Source organism: Hibiscus syriacus, unplaced genomic scaffold (assembly GCF_006381635.1).
Source record: "Hibiscus syriacus cultivar Baekdansim isolate YM2019G1 unplaced genomic scaffold, ASM638163v2 tig00001120_pilon, whole genome shotgun sequence".
Classification (NCBI taxonomy): domain Eukaryota; kingdom Viridiplantae; phylum Streptophyta; class Magnoliopsida; order Malvales; family Malvaceae; genus Hibiscus; species Hibiscus syriacus.
The window spans coordinates 1213279-1228113 of record NW_024061845.1 but is presented as its reverse complement, the minus strand read 5'-3'; the positions used below and the strand labels follow the sequence as shown (position 1 = coordinate 1228113).

At 37.8% G+C, this 14835-nt stretch overlaps 3 protein-coding genes and 2 pseudogenes across 5 annotated transcripts; 3 read left to right on the top strand and 2 right to left on the bottom strand.

Moving 5' to 3' along the window:
- The first annotated feature begins 495 nt into the window (after positions 1–495).
- LOC120122363 lies at positions 496–1749 on the top strand (annotated as a pseudogene).
- Positions 1750–3027: 1278 nt separating this feature from the next.
- LOC120120448 (formin-like protein 5) lies at positions 3028–7500 on the top strand. Its single transcript, XM_039140083.1, has 8 exons — positions 3028–3204; positions 3837–4497; positions 4580–5096; positions 5178–5371; positions 5596–5831; positions 5920–6791; positions 6900–6910; positions 6947–7500. The coding sequence occupies exons 1-8, from the start codon at positions 3028–3030 to the stop codon at positions 7498–7500; spliced, it is 3222 nt and encodes a 1073-aa protein (XP_038996014.1).
- An 856-nt stretch (positions 7501–8356) lies between these two features.
- LOC120122352 (21.7 kDa class VI heat shock protein-like) lies at positions 8357–9798 on the top strand. The gene is made up of 2 exons (XM_039141488.1): positions 8357–8932; positions 9329–9798. Exons 1-2 carry the CDS (start codon positions 8626–8628, stop codon positions 9547–9549), a joined length of 528 nt encoding a protein of 175 aa, XP_038997419.1. The 5' UTR covers positions 8357–8625; the 3' UTR covers positions 9550–9798.
- A 67-nt stretch (positions 9799–9865) lies between these two features.
- LOC120122333 (photosynthetic NDH subunit of lumenal location 3, chloroplastic-like) lies at positions 9866–11116 on the bottom strand. Of its 3 annotated transcripts, none has more exons than XM_039141480.1 (3): positions 10734–11116; positions 10326–10620; positions 9866–10152 (listed from the first exon to the last, which is right to left on the bottom strand). In XM_039141480.1, exons 1-3 carry the CDS (start codon positions 11017–11019, stop codon positions 10056–10058), a joined length of 678 nt encoding a protein of 225 aa, XP_038997411.1. In that variant the 5' UTR covers positions 11020–11116; the 3' UTR covers positions 9866–10055. The 3 variants fall into 3 exon arrangements, with proteins under 3 accessions (XP_038997411.1, XP_038997405.1, XP_038997415.1); XM_039141474.1 differs by having other exon boundaries at positions 10326–10623; positions 10734–11115; XM_039141484.1 differs by having other exon boundaries at positions 9866–10143; positions 10334–10623; positions 10734–11115.
- A 741-nt stretch (positions 11117–11857) lies between these two features.
- On the bottom strand, positions 11858–14622 carry LOC120122322 (annotated as a pseudogene).
- Positions 14623–14835: the final 213 nt, after the last annotated feature.

Sequence of the window (14835 nt, the reverse complement as noted above, 5' to 3'; positions counted from 1 at the left end):
GTGTTGAATTTAATGGTTTGATCTTTGTGTTTGTAACATGTAGTCCGGGTGTAAAGAAAAAGCCATGTTTAGTTTCAGAATTTGAGTTTTCTTTTGATGGTGTAATTTGGTGTAATATAGTATTGGTTGATATTCTACATATAGTTTAAGGATTCAATTAAAATATTTTGTAATTATAGGAATCAATTTAAATTTAGATTATAATTTAAGGATGTATGTTATAATTAGTGGAAAGGATTAATAAAAAGTTGCTCAGACTTTACTTCGTTCCAATAAAATCCCAAATCAAAAGAGAAAAACGAAAACTGATTTTCCCTCAAATTTTAACCAACTAAAATCTGCAAAAGCAAAAATGCCGAGCGGTGTTCGGTTTAAATTGGAGCCGTTCATTTCTTCACAATCCTACGGTTTATCCTTCTCGATCCGTGCCCTCTCTTTCCATTGGCTAGTACATTTACGTTCTCCACTATATATAAACCTAAACAACCATATACTGTCACTTAGATCTCTCATTCTCCTTCCCAAGCGTTCAACCTTTTCATTTTCATATATATAATTTTGGGAAGTTCATAGTTTTCGTTGCGAGTCTAAAATGGCTGGTCGGGGCAAGACTCTTGGATCCGGGGCGTCAAAGAAGGCGACATCGAGGAGTAGCAAGGCCGGGCTTCAGTTTCCGGTGGGTCGTATAGCTCGGTTCCTTAAGGCTGGGAAATATGCCGAACGTGTCGGAGCTGGAGCTCCGGTTTATCTCGCCGCTGTTCTTGAATATCTTGCGGCTGAGGTACAATCACTCCCCCCCCAAATTTGGGTTTAATTTGTTTTAAATTCTTAGTGATTAATAGGTATGTTTTTTTAAATTGTTTATCTGGTTTTAACCTAATTTGGGTTTCCTTTAATATCTGAGAAAAAAGTACTATTTTATTCAAATTTTGTTGTTGTGATAACTATGCAGCATTTTTTGGGAGTCGTCATTTTCAAAAGAATATGGATCTATGTTCTAAATTAGGGGTTTCATAAAATGCTTATAAATTTTGCATTTTAATTTTCGGATCTGTGCTTTATATCTTTAAACTTAACGCCTTTCATTTTACTGGAGCTAATTATAAGTTAGGGTTTATTTCCATACAAAGGTTTGCTACTCTTTCTCGAAGTTAGATTTTTGCGAAAAATTGATACTTTTAATTACAAAAATCAGAATAAATTAGTGAATTATCGGCGTTTTCTCTTTTCGTAATTTTAGTAATCATTGTATGCTTGTTTCAGGTTCTTGAGCTTGCCGGAAACGCAGCCAGAGACAACAAGAAAACCCGAATTGTGCCTCGTCATATCCAACTCGCTGTTAGGAACGACGAAGAGCTGAGTAAACTTCTCGGAGATGTAACGATTGCCAATGGAGGTGTGATGCCCAACATCCACAACCTCCTCCTCCCCCAAGAAAACCGGAGGCGCCTCGAAGGCAGCTGGCGGTGATGATGACTAGATCTAGATTGATTAGTTTAGTTCCCGAAAGGTGGCAAGTTCCCCCTTTTGCTTTGCATCGATGTGATTCTAAGATTGAACAGGTCCGAATTCTAGCTTTGGTTGTCCTCATTAGTTGAAGGAGAAAGAAAGGTGTTTTAATGTCTTTTGTGGAATTGTAGTTTGTTCACAGTGTCTTAGTTTAGTAGGTAGTTTAGTTTTTTTTTGTTCAATGTGAATATAATCTACTAATAAATCATTATCTCCTACTTGCTTAGTAGAAGAGTTGTGACCCCTTTTTTTTGTTAATGACATGAATGCAATATGAATTGTCCGTTCAGTTCAGTTGATAGAGTTCAGTTGATAGAGTGTAAGGCTCTTAACCTTGTAGTCAGGATCGAGTCCTATGGTGGACAATTCATAATTTTGATTGCCGGAAGTCTTCCACGAAAGTTGTTGTCAATCGGCGTTGGGGTAATCTACTATTCTACCTCTCTTTATCTCATTACACATGGGATAAGGTCAGTTTAACATGAATGCAATATATATATATATATATATATAGATAGATGCAAACGTGAATGTAATATTTCAATTTGTCTTCCTTCTTCATGTTGATAATTTTATGATAATTTTAGGAAGTGTTTAACAAAATTAAAATCTTATTTGTTGCCGAAAATATGATATTTGGATGACCCGTTGAATTTTATATTGTTGATATACAGTTACAAAAAATGCATAATAAGATATATATTATTTTTTTAAAATCTATAATATCTCATATTTGATCAGAATATGTTGAGAGAGAAAATCAATAGTTAAAAAAAGAAAAATCCTATGAAATCAACAAGTAGTAATTTGCAAAGAAGAATAACCTGTCGTAACGAATCCTTACTGACTTTTAAATCCCAAAATGTCTTCTTCAAAATGCATTTTTGCCCCTTTTCATACCCACGAAAATCAAGATAAAAATAAAATCCCCAACAAACCAAGAACGCACTAAAAATAAAATTAATAGCAGGGAACCTTCACCTTGGAAACTTTGTATTTTATCCGTTGATTCTAAGATCAAATTAACGGCAAGACTATCCTGATCAACTTTCTTTTTCCATGCATTATTACAGCCGATGTATATACGTTTCTTTTCCTTGAATGAGTTGTCATTGATGGGATCTGGTCATATAATGATGGATCCTATCTTTGCTCTTTTTTCTTCGAATTTTATGATCTTTGAATTACCAATTCAAATGGCCGGCAAAATTAAAAAGAAAAGATTTTGAGCTATTGTTTTTGTTTTTAAACCAAAATATGATCCTGATCCCATTTCCTTTTGGTTTCGCTTGGTGTGTGGAGTTCTGATTCCAAGTCTCATTATTTCATCAAGTTTTGGAGGAAAATCTGCTTATTTTTATAGCAGATTTTTAAGGTTTCCGTTTGAGGGACAATTGAATTGTTGGTGCTAAACATTACAAGGAACTGAGCTTTTTGCTGATAGAAATTTGAAGGGTTTTTAATTGTGTTGGTGGTGGGGGTTCTGTTTATCGATGAGATGAAAAGCAAGTGTTTGTGATGATGCTGATGATACAAGGACAAATGGGCTTCCACCCAAGAATAAAATGTCGGGGGTTTTTGGTAGTTCTGCTTTTTGTATCATTTGCTGTCAGCTTAGATTTCACTAAGGATGAAGAAGAAGAATGTCTTAACCACTTATTAGATCCAGCAACCGGGCAGATTGATGATAATGTGGTAAAGGAGATTGCTCTACTTGTTTGCTCTTATCTTCAATCAACTTGTCTACTATAAACTCACTGCACGTAAACAGTTTGGCTATGCGATTGGTTTAGTTTGCTTTAATGTCCATTGAATGCAATTGGTTTTGTTTGAATAATGTTTTGTTCATGGATAGGAATCAATTGTGGATTTCTTTATTTAAAAAAAAAAATACTTGATGTTCATTGAAACAGTGCTTAAGCCTTTTGTTGTTGGTGTGGAAATGGTTGACAGCACCTTTTATTGTTTAGATGTATAATGTAGTTTCAGTAACTTCCCTATTGATTACCCATTAGTTATGTTTAACTGGAAGAGGCATTACATGTTCGAACTACTGGAATTGTCTTGGAGCATGCTTCATATCGTTTTTAAGGCCTGCTATTACCATTTTCTGATGGCAGTGGCATTGAATATTGATAACATAATTAGGGAAAATGTCTTTTAGGCAATGAAAATCTTAATTCATAATGATAAAGCTTGTAATTTGCACCGTGAATATGTTAGGACATTAACATGCTTGTCGTTTCTGTTTGTTGCAGAAGCAACAACTAAGTCCTCCTTCCCTTTGTTCCAGCATTGTTTGATCTTATAAAGTTGTTTACATACAGGCTGAGCTGTTATGGACGAGTTGCAAACAATATCTGAAGGAAGCTTATGAAGATCCCAAGTTACATCTTTCGGACGAAACACGAAGAAGAGCCAATGATATCTATAAAAGAAGTCACTCATTAGCCAAAGAAAGTTTTCAGAAATTGATTAACGTTCTCCGTCCCCAGTTAAAGCGATCTCTTTCCGTCTGCATAAGAAAGAATAAACTTCTATTCCAAGAAACTGGAAAAGACAGTGGCTTCAAGACTTGTTATCCCCCTTATTCTGAGTCATTGATCCGCTGGTGTGAGGTTTCTAGGAGTGGTTTAACTAGTCAGAGCTTTGCAGTAGACTCTGTCTCGAACTCACGCCGATCTTCGGCTCCAGCCCCCTCTCTTTCGTATGAATCTCCTGATTCTAGTACAGATCTATCGCTAAGTGTCAAATTATCAACTTCTCAACTAACTATACATAAGAAACAAACTGAAGCTGTTGCTATAGAAGAAGAATTAGAAGAGGAAGAGGAAGACCATACAATAATTTTTATTGCTTGTGTCGCCACTGCAGTAGTAACGTCTCTTATTGCATTAGTGGTACTATTTATCTGCTGTCGTAATGATTCTGGATCTACATTAAATGATGAGAGCCCCCTTCTCAGTTTGAGGAGTGATGCCTCAGGTGGTGTAGAAATTCCCTTTGCAACATGCTGTTGCCTTCTAGAAGTTTTGTCAAATCTTTTATGGGAAGTTCCTTTTTTTTCCAGGTTCTTCTCTTGCCGCTGGATCTAGTCAAGAATCAAGCTTACAGAAAAATGCTTCAACTAATGGCATTGAATCTGATGCTCTACAAAACTCCTTGGATGGAAATGCATCAGATGGAAATGTCGCCAATGCCTTACCTGAATCTTCTGAGACACCACCAGACAATGCCGGTTTGCAATTACCGTTGCCTCCAGGAAGGGCTGCTCCAGGTGGATTACCTCCTGGAAAAGATGCTCCTCAACCTCCTGCCCCACCAGCTAATGCTCCTCCTCCACCACCACCTCCCTCTGCAGGCCCTCGACCTCCTCCTCCACCTGCACCTCCAGGTGCTAAACCAGGTCCTCCACCACCTCCTCCTCCAAAAGGTGGTGCTGGTGCTCCTCCACCACCTCCTCCAAAGGTGTGCTGGTGTGGCTCAGGGGAGGCTAAAGCCAAACTGAAGCCATTTTTTTGGGATAAAGTTGCAAATACCCCTGAGCAAGGACAGGTGTGGAATCAGATTAAAGCGGGATCATTCCAGTATGTAACTATTCTGTTCTTGTTTCCTTTTACTCTTGATGCCAATGGATCAGTATGGGATACTTGGTATTAAATTTGCAGGTTCAATGAGGAGAAGATAGAAACACTGTTTGGGTATACACCCGTTGAGAAGAGCAAGAGTGATAAAAAGGAGCCAACCAAGAAGGAACCTCTGTTTATTCAACTCCTAGATCCCAAGAAAGCACAAAACTTATCAATCCTTTTGAAGGCATTGAATGTGACATCAGAAGAAGTTTCTGATGCACTTGTTGAAGGTGCTTTCTTCCACCTTATTTATCCTTTAAAAGAATGTGCTTCTGAGAAACATATGTGCAGGTTTCCGAATCAAGAGCTTAAACAGACTTTATGTTCTTGATCAATCATGTGTTTGATTGGCGTTATGCTGTTAACCATCTTGCAATTTCATTGTTATTTGGAAAAGTATTACTAATGTGTTCAGTTTTCAATCTCGATATTCTAACCAGTTCTCTGAAATCAGCAAATGAGCTCCCCACTGAGCTTCTCCAAAATTTATTGAAGATGGCACCGACAGAAGAGGAAGAACTCAAACTTAGACTGTTCACTGGTACAATGACTCAACTGGGGCCTGCTGAGCGGTTCCTGAAAGTCTTGGTTGACATCCCTCATGCTTATAAAAAGATGGAAACACTGCTGTTTATGTGCACTCTTCATGATGATCTTACCGCTACTAGAGAATCCTTTCAAACATTAGAGGTGGGTCATTATATTTTAAACTGTATGACTTGCATGATAAATATGGTTTGATAATTCATACAAAGTATGCCTTTCCTGTTTTTTTCAGTCTGCTTGCAAGGAACTTAAAAGCAGCCGTCTTTTCTTCAAGCTCTTAGAAGCTGTCCTTAAAACCGGAAATCGCATGAATGACGGGACATTCCGTGGCGGTGCACAAGCTTTCAAACTTGACACACTTTTGAAGTTATCAGATGTCAAAGGAATAGATGGTAAGACAACACTATTGCACTTTGTGGTTCAAGAAATAACACGCACTGAAGGTTTGAGAGCTGCCCGGGTTGCAAGAGAAAGCAAAAGTTTTAGTAGCATAAAATCCGAAGATCTTCTTGAGGATGCTTCCCCCGATGAAGAAGAGCATTACCGCAGCCTTGGTCTCCAGAAGGTTTTCAATCTGAGTAATGAGCTTGAATATGTCAAGAAAGCTGCTGCTCTTGATGCTGAAAACATAACAGCAACTGTTGACAGAATTGGACAAACAATGGTGAAAGCACGTAATTTCTTGAACACGGAGATGAAGCATAGCGACGAAAAAAGTGGTTTTCACGACACACTAAAGAGTTTTGTGCATAATGCTGAGCCGGATGTCATGTCGTTGCTTGAGGAGGAGAAGAAAGTAATGGATTTAGTGAAGAGCACCGGCGATTACTTTCATGGTAATGTGAAAAAGGATGAGGGCTTGCGATTGTTTTCCATTGTTCGAGATTTTTTGGTTATTTTGGATAAGGTGTGCAAAGAGGTTAAAAATTGCCCTATTAAGCCACCACCTAAAAAGCAGGGGTCCAATGTATCATCTACCTCTGAGTCTCGTGCTGCACCACCTTCTCCTGATCCTCGTGCCACACCACCTTTTCCTGATCCTCGTGGCGCACCACCTTCACCTGATCCTCGTGGCGCACCACCTTTTCTGAGGAGGAGAAGAAAGTAATGGATTTAGTGAAGAGCACCGGCGATACTTTCATGGTAATGTGAAAAAGGATGAGGGCTTGCGATTGTTTTCCATTGTTCGAGATTTTTGGTTATTTGGATAAGGTGTGCAAGAGGTAAAATTGCCCTATTAAGCCACCACTAAAAAGCAGGGGTCCAATGTATCTACCTCTGTGCTCGTGCTGCACCACCTTCTCCTGATCCTCGTGCCACACCACCTTTTCCTGATCCTCGTGGCGCACCACCTTCACCTGATCCTCGTGGCGCACCACCTTTTCCTGATCCTCGTGCCACACCACCTTTTCCTGATCCTCGTGCCGAACCACCTTCACCTGATCCTCATGCTACACCACCTTCTCCTGATCCTCCTGTAGCACCACCTTTTCCTGATCCTCGTGCCGCACCACCTTCTCCTGATCCTCCTGCCGCAACACCTTTTCCAGATCCTCGTGCCGAATCACCTTCTCCAGATCCTCTTGCCGAACCACCTTCTCCAGGTCCTCTTGCCGAACCACCTTCGCCTTCCCCTGGACCTCCTGCTGCACCACCGCCTCCTTCTCCTGGTCCTCGTGCTGCACCGCTGCTTTCTCGTCCTCCTGCTGCACTACCACCACGTCCTGATCCTTGTCAGAAGCTTGCTAATGCAATTTCTCAGCAAAGGGTGGATGATTCTAGTTCTGATTCGAGTTCAGATGAGAATAGTTAATATTTGTTCATTCGGAAAAGGTACGATGTTCTTACCTTTTTCAAGCAAATATTTACCTTGCCACATTATATACTGAAACTTAGTACTGAGACAATATATGTCAGAAGAATATTTAACAGGGTAGTGTTGTTAGAATCCACCTTACCTTGGAGGGAAGAAAATTTCGGTATATGATTCTTTATCAAGTGAATGATAATACCATTTTCTTCCCTTCTTGACACAACATCAACCGCTGCGCCCCGCTTCGGATTACTTAAAACCCCGCTTGGTAGGACTGAAAGATGGAAAGGGATTGACATAAAAAGTTTTAATTTAATGGCTGAATCAAAATTGTAAGATAATAATATGAATTTCAACTATTAATTAAAATTCTTTCTATTCTATTTAATGTTTACTTATTGCTGCGTTTTTGTCTGGGATGGCTGAAACATGCAAACCAGGAGATCAGATAATCTTTATATATTCATTGAAGGAACTGCAACATAAGGGCAATGAATAAAAAACCAACGAACTATCAAATGATTCAGAGATTGAGCATCTAACTCAAGGAAATGCATTGTTTATGTGGCTTATATCCCAATATGCAAAGCGGCTGCTGCATTTCCACAGCTAAAAATTCAAGCATCTATGAAGGAAAAGGAAGATAACAATTCTTCTATTTTAGGAAAAGCAGCTCTAAGAGATGCCAAAAACCACTAAGCAGCTGGCATCCATTAGATTGAAAGAAGTACTTTTAAGTTGCTTCGGTTTTCATATTCTTCGGTGTTCGACATATATTCAGAAATAAGTAGAGAGATGTAATATTTTACGTCGAATCTAGATAAAAAAATATTCTTTTCACACACCTTTAATTTAGAAAATCACAGTGCAATATCAAATATGGATACTTTAGGACAAATGAAGAGTCAAAGTTTCTTCTCATCGGTGCTCAATTTCCAGAAGAGAATGATTCCGTTTCTTTCTTTTTTTACTTTACACTCTTCAAAATGTTCCCTGGGAATCTGTCCACTGCTTTATCAAAAAGACTCTCATTCAGACTATAAGATGCCAAATTCTCACTAAACTCTCTCGCAGGATAACTCTGAAAATCATAGTTTTTTTGTTGTTTGGTTTTGTAGTCTTTCAATGACTAGTTGTCTTAAACTTGAAGTTCAAACAGAAGATCAACCCCCTCACAAATGGTGTGTTTCATTAGCCGAAGACAAATTCAAGAGGCTACTCTCCCAGGGAAATCCAACATTGCATAAGGTATTTGGGGAAGGATCATTGCTTAGTCCACTTTTGTTTGAAAAATTCTTTGATCCATCAGATGCTTTTCCACTGTGGGACTTTGAATCAGATAGCTTATTATCAAATCTAAGGAACTCCAGCAAGAGCTCGGTTGATTGGTTTCAGACAGACCAGGCATATGTTCTTAAAGCAAAACTTCCAGGTAAGTGTTCTTTTCCAAGCACCCTTTTAAGAATTCCAAACATTGAATACAAATTTAATGTTCATAAAGGTAGACATGAACCCTAAGTTGGAAGCTGTGCGTGCCTTGTAAAACAAGGAACCTCGTTTACAGAACAGTTTTGGTTCCAGAAACAGGAAAAATAAGGTGGAGATAGTGATGGAGAATCCTTTGAAAGAGTTGATATTATGGCATCACGTAGGTTTAGTAGTTTATTTTTTTAGCCTGGCCGGTGATGTTTTATTGGTCATAAAGATAGATATGAACCCTAATTGGCTTGTAAAACAAGGAACATTGTGTTTCAAGGGATTTCATAGGTTTAGTGGTTGTTTATCTTTTTCCAGACTGATCAAATGATGTTTTGATGGATTAAACCAGGAATAGGGAAAACGAATAACGTACAAATCCGTGTTGAAAAGGGAAAAATTGTTGAAATCTTTGGCCAACTAAAGCTGCTGCAAAGGGAATCTCAGAAAAAAGATTGGAGAAGCGGAAATTGGTGGGAATATGGATACGTAAGGAGGCTTGAACTACCAGAAGATGCAGATTGGAGAAGAATAGAGACATACCTAAGTAACGATGTGGTTCTCGAGATCTGAATTCCTCGAACTCCTTTGCATTTTGATACTTCTGCTGATGGAGTTGGCAAAAAATCTGAATGAATGTGAAACAAATTGACGCAGAAAAACGCTAAGAACATGATGATCTGGGCATGATGAAAACTTTTTATATGATATTGCAACATGAGATAGACCCTGCAAGAATATGTGTAGTCAGAAACATTTTTTCCAGATAGAAGAAGCAATGCCTGGTTGATTATCTGCAATTCAGACCTGGATTCTTGTTTCCTTTGTTACTTGGACTCAGGTATGTATCGGACACATTGGGAAAATATGTATCGGACATGATTACTTTAACAAAAATAGAATATTGGGATAACATGGTAATCTACTGAAATTGATTCCTGTCATCAAATTGAAATCAGACACAATCATCTTTGTTTTTCCCGTTTCATAAATGCTAATGTACTCAAGGACAAGTTCCCTGCATCAATGTTAAGCATATAGAATTTTCCCAATATTTGATAAAGAAAAATGCTGCATATTTAGGCCATTCGATCCATGACCTCTTGGAGAATAACTTTTGTGTCTCGATAACATGATTCGGTCTGGGGAAAATTACGCATCTTCGAGCTGCCAACAAAATCGGAAAGCGTTTACAATCTTAGCCTGATATTAAACGTTCATTTTTCTGCAAAGATTGATTCAGAGATTGATTCTTTTACCTTTTCAAAACTGTCAAAGATTGATTCTTTTGCAATCTTAGCCTGATATTAAACGTTCATTTTTCTGCAAAGATTGATTCAGAGATTGATTCTTTTACCTTTTCAAAACTGTCAAATAATCTGTTGGCCAAAGTAATGAGTGGTTGCTTATCATCCACTGCTGCTGCAGAGATAAGTTTGTCGAAATCATAGTACATAACGGTAGATTTAAGTCTCAAATACTTCTTAACATAATTCAAAGTGTCTGGTCCAATCAAATCCGCCATTGCAGGCAGATCAAATGCATATTTCTTGAGCCTATACATCCGGTTCTTGGTGTTAAGATTAGCCACATATACTCCCGTCTTGATGAAAGATCGAGTTCCGGTCTCCGGGTTCGTAATATCTTCAGTCATTGGAGGAAAAAAACGGAATCACATTGCAATTCATATCAGAGAACTGTTGTATTGCAAGCAATGAACACCAGCAAGAATGAGCAAATGGTCTAAGAAAGCTTACTATTTTCGACTGAAGGGACGGACAAAAGATCGGTAATCCAATAACCGTTATCTTCAGCGAGGGAGATACCATTGCTAGAAGTTCCAACAAGAGCAATGGAGGCAAGGGCCAATGCCGTCCTTCTTGTAGTTTGTAGTGGTAGTTGTTCATGAAAGTTTGAAGTGTTCTTGTCGAGAAACCCGATGATTTTCGATGTTTTTCGGGTTCTTTGGAGGGTGGGAAGCTTTGGGATCGTGGGAAGGGTATCAAGGATTCCATTTAAGCTGGCTAAATGCGGCAATTTCATGAAGAATTTGAGGATTGAAGAAGAGTAGCAGTGTTAAGTTGGAGATAAGAGTAAGGTTTCTTTGTGTTTCAGTTTATATCCGTTGAAGCACTAGAAACTACTGACCACCAGAAGGATATCCAATTTTAAGGATAGTTTTGTCACTTTAGCGCCAATTATTCAATAAATTTAAGGGTGTGTTTGGTTGGGGATGTGAGATTCTCATAGAAATGGAATCTACATTCCCTCGTTTTGGGTATATTACCGGGAATGTCATTTCTTCCCTTTTCTTAGATATTGTTGGATTACCGGCGTTTTGGACTAAAATGCCTTTAATTTTTGTTCTTTCAAAAATATCCTTATTCTGTCATTGAATAATACAAATTCTACGAATGTTAAATTACAAATTTATCTTTAAATTATTTTAGATTTACAAAAAAAAAATTAAAATTAAAATTTTATATGAAGTTTAGGGGTTAAAATAAAATTTTATCCTTTCATTAAACCTTTTTATATTTTCAATTTTGTAAAAAAATTATATAAATTTTATGAATTTAATTTTTTTAAAGAAAATATATAAATATTTTTCAACTTGTTAAAAAAACAAATATATAATAAGGACAATTTGGTCAAATATACATTCTAATAATCCTATTTCTTGGTAATATTTTATTCTCACTAGTAATCTTACATTCCGTGAACCAAACGTACCCTAGGGTAAACTATTAAAATGGTACTTTTTGTTTTAACTTTTCGTCACTGATTTTAAATTTTTTGTTTTGGTCATTTATATTATTGATTTATTATATTTTGATCATTTATATTATTGATTTATTATATTTTGGTCACTACAAACATGTACTTGGCCCCTCTTTTGAAAATCTGTATTGAAGGCCATGAATGTGTTCCTCATATACAAACATGTATTTTCGTCATCATTACATCTCACTGAAATCTCTCAAAACCCCTCGTTTTCACGGTGCCCGAATGTGACAACCCTTGATGAATTTATCCGAGAAATTAATGTACTTAGCCCACAATGGTCGAAGTTGAGGGAAAGCAATGTCAAGCCAAGGCTTAGCTCTGCCATTGAAATGGATAACGCCAGCCGTCTCGGCATCGGATAAAGTTGTATTCTCTTGGTAACCCAATCCCAACATGTGCCAAAACGGATCGATAACTCGAACTTGACCACGGAATGCTATCAGTCCGGGTGGTAATGTTCCCAGCTGCCATAAACTCAGGTCCGATTTCAAGTTCTGCAGCACCAATTGAATTACTCAGGTCACCATAGTGCCGTCACATGCAAGCTAGATGAATGATTAATGAGCTTACCTGTTCGAGCCAATGATAATATGTGCGAGTAATGTTCGACTTCCTCCAAGCCTTGAGGTCGAATATGTTCATACCGTAAGCCCATGCACATTCATTAGGATCAAAACTGTTTGCAATCAGAGGATGTGAGAAGTTGAGATAGCTCTTGAATCTCTTCGACATCACTAATGAATCTTCTCCTCTACATGTCTCCACTGCTCCATTTACTTTCCATTTCATGTCGACGTCCCACAGAGGCGAAAGATCGGTTTGTATCACGATATCATCGTCCAAGAAGACTACCTTGTTCAGGCTGGGAAACAGCTGGAAAAACAGAAACGGAGCTTAAGAAAATGTCGGGATACAATACGAGTACGTGTCTTGTACATGAATTGTGTATTACCTCGGGTAAATGTATGCGAATGTGGTTCATCATGGAGTTGTATTTAGGACTAAGTGCTTGTAGTTTTGCCGCAATGACTTGAGGCTTCTCGGTGTTATTTGCTACTATTGCTGATGAGCCCCCTCTGAACTTGGACCTTACTCGTTGATCTTTTTCCATGGCTTCCAGAACGGGAATCTTTCCTTTCGAAAGCCAATCGAACTGATGCAATGCCTTGACCTCAATGACAGCAGGAGCTAATGAATGCAACGAGAACCAGGCCCGCATCGGGGCGTACGTTTTCCTATCGGTTATTACGTGTAGCACGAAATTTTGAGGGGCGCAAAGCGTTTTTAACAAGGGATGTTGCGACAACCGAGGCGGCGAGCACATTGTCAGACGCCAAGACGAAGTGGAAGTAAGAGTTGTCGATGAGGGCGGGGACGAGCTCGGCCGAGGGGAGCTGGAGGCGAGCAGCGGCATTGTTAGAGTGTTCATTGGCTAGCTTTAGTGCTAGGCAATGCAACTGTTTTGGTATGCAGCTTGATGCTACGTGTCGGTACAAATATTCTTGGATTTTGGCTTTTCTCGCTCTTTGTTCAAGGAGAAGTACCTGAAAAAATATATGTCAAATTATTTATGAGCTATAGTTGGTGATTCGAAAATCTATTTCACTATTAAATAATAATAAAATATTAGAGATACTAAATTTTAAAACAAAATACACTAATGATCATTGATTTTAAGATGTTTTATTTTAGTTATCAAAAATAAAAATATTCATTAATTACTGTCGTTAAAAAGATTATTTTTTGATAAATGAACTACAAAGTCATTAATGATAATTAACGTGACATGTTCATATATCAACGTAGACTGAGTTAGCCTGCTCACATATCGTTTTCTAATAAATTAATTTCACATATAGGTATACTGACTCAGATGGTGTTGGCATTTGAGCATGCCTTAGGTGTCATTAATGTTTTAACAATCTAGTGGTCGAAATTTTTTTCTTTAATGACAATAGTTCTAATAAAAAAAATCAATTTTGGTGACCAAAATAAAAAATACTGTAAAATTTTAGTTATCATGAACTTAGTTTACCCTTAATATTAATTAAATATAAAAAATATTGATAGATTAATTAGGTAAACTCATTTAAAATAATCAACCTAAAATTTGGACCGTATAACTTATCGAATCACACGGTTAGTTCAACCTTTATACAACTCTAGATTCAATGTTATCTAACAGTTACCATTTGTCTGAGCTTTAGAGCAAAGGATTTAGCATCAGATCTGCTTTCTTTGATTTGAGCCATGAAATCTTGTAATGTCTGTGGTAAATCAGATTTCCCTTGTACTTCATCTTCCCCTACTGGTTCATCTAATATTCGGTATATCACCTCTGGAACCTTCACATATAAAACCCACAATACATTTAACGAAAATAAGAGAAATATTTAATGAAATAACTAGAGCACATGAATTTACATGCGACTGAATCCTCCTTCCCAAGATCTTTGGCCCTATTCTTTTTCCCAAGCAACCTGCCATAAATATAATGTTTGGTTATTTAGCATGTCATATAACACGAAAAATATAATTGTAAAAGAAAAAGATAATTACCGATGTTGGAGCACTTGGAATGATCACCATCAATGGCATCAACAGTGGACAAAACAAAGGTGAATCGAACAAGGAAAGCGAAGAAGAGAAGCGAATAAAAAAGCATTCGATAGGAAGCCCACCGTGGACCAACTCTGACTTTGATGAATTCTCTTACATCTTTCCCCGGCATCAACGTTACATGTCTTAAACTCGGTGACACATGCAGCTGCATTGCTCTATATTTCTTCTCTTCTCACACAGTTTTTAGAGGTGAGAAGAACTGAGAAAGGAAAGAACCCAAGGGGGAAATGGGTGTAAAAATGGAGGGTTTTGAAAGGCTGTGTTTTTTTATGGAACTGTGGCTTTCACTAATTACCTAACATTGCTAGGAAGCAGGAGGGTTTCTCTAGAAGTTCATTTTAAAAAAAAAAAAAAAAGGTTGTTGGAGAGAAAAGGACATGGGACTTTGTTATTGTTGAGTTGGGAGGTTTTCGCTTGGTTTTGAAGCTGAGAAGGTGAGAGATCAGAGTT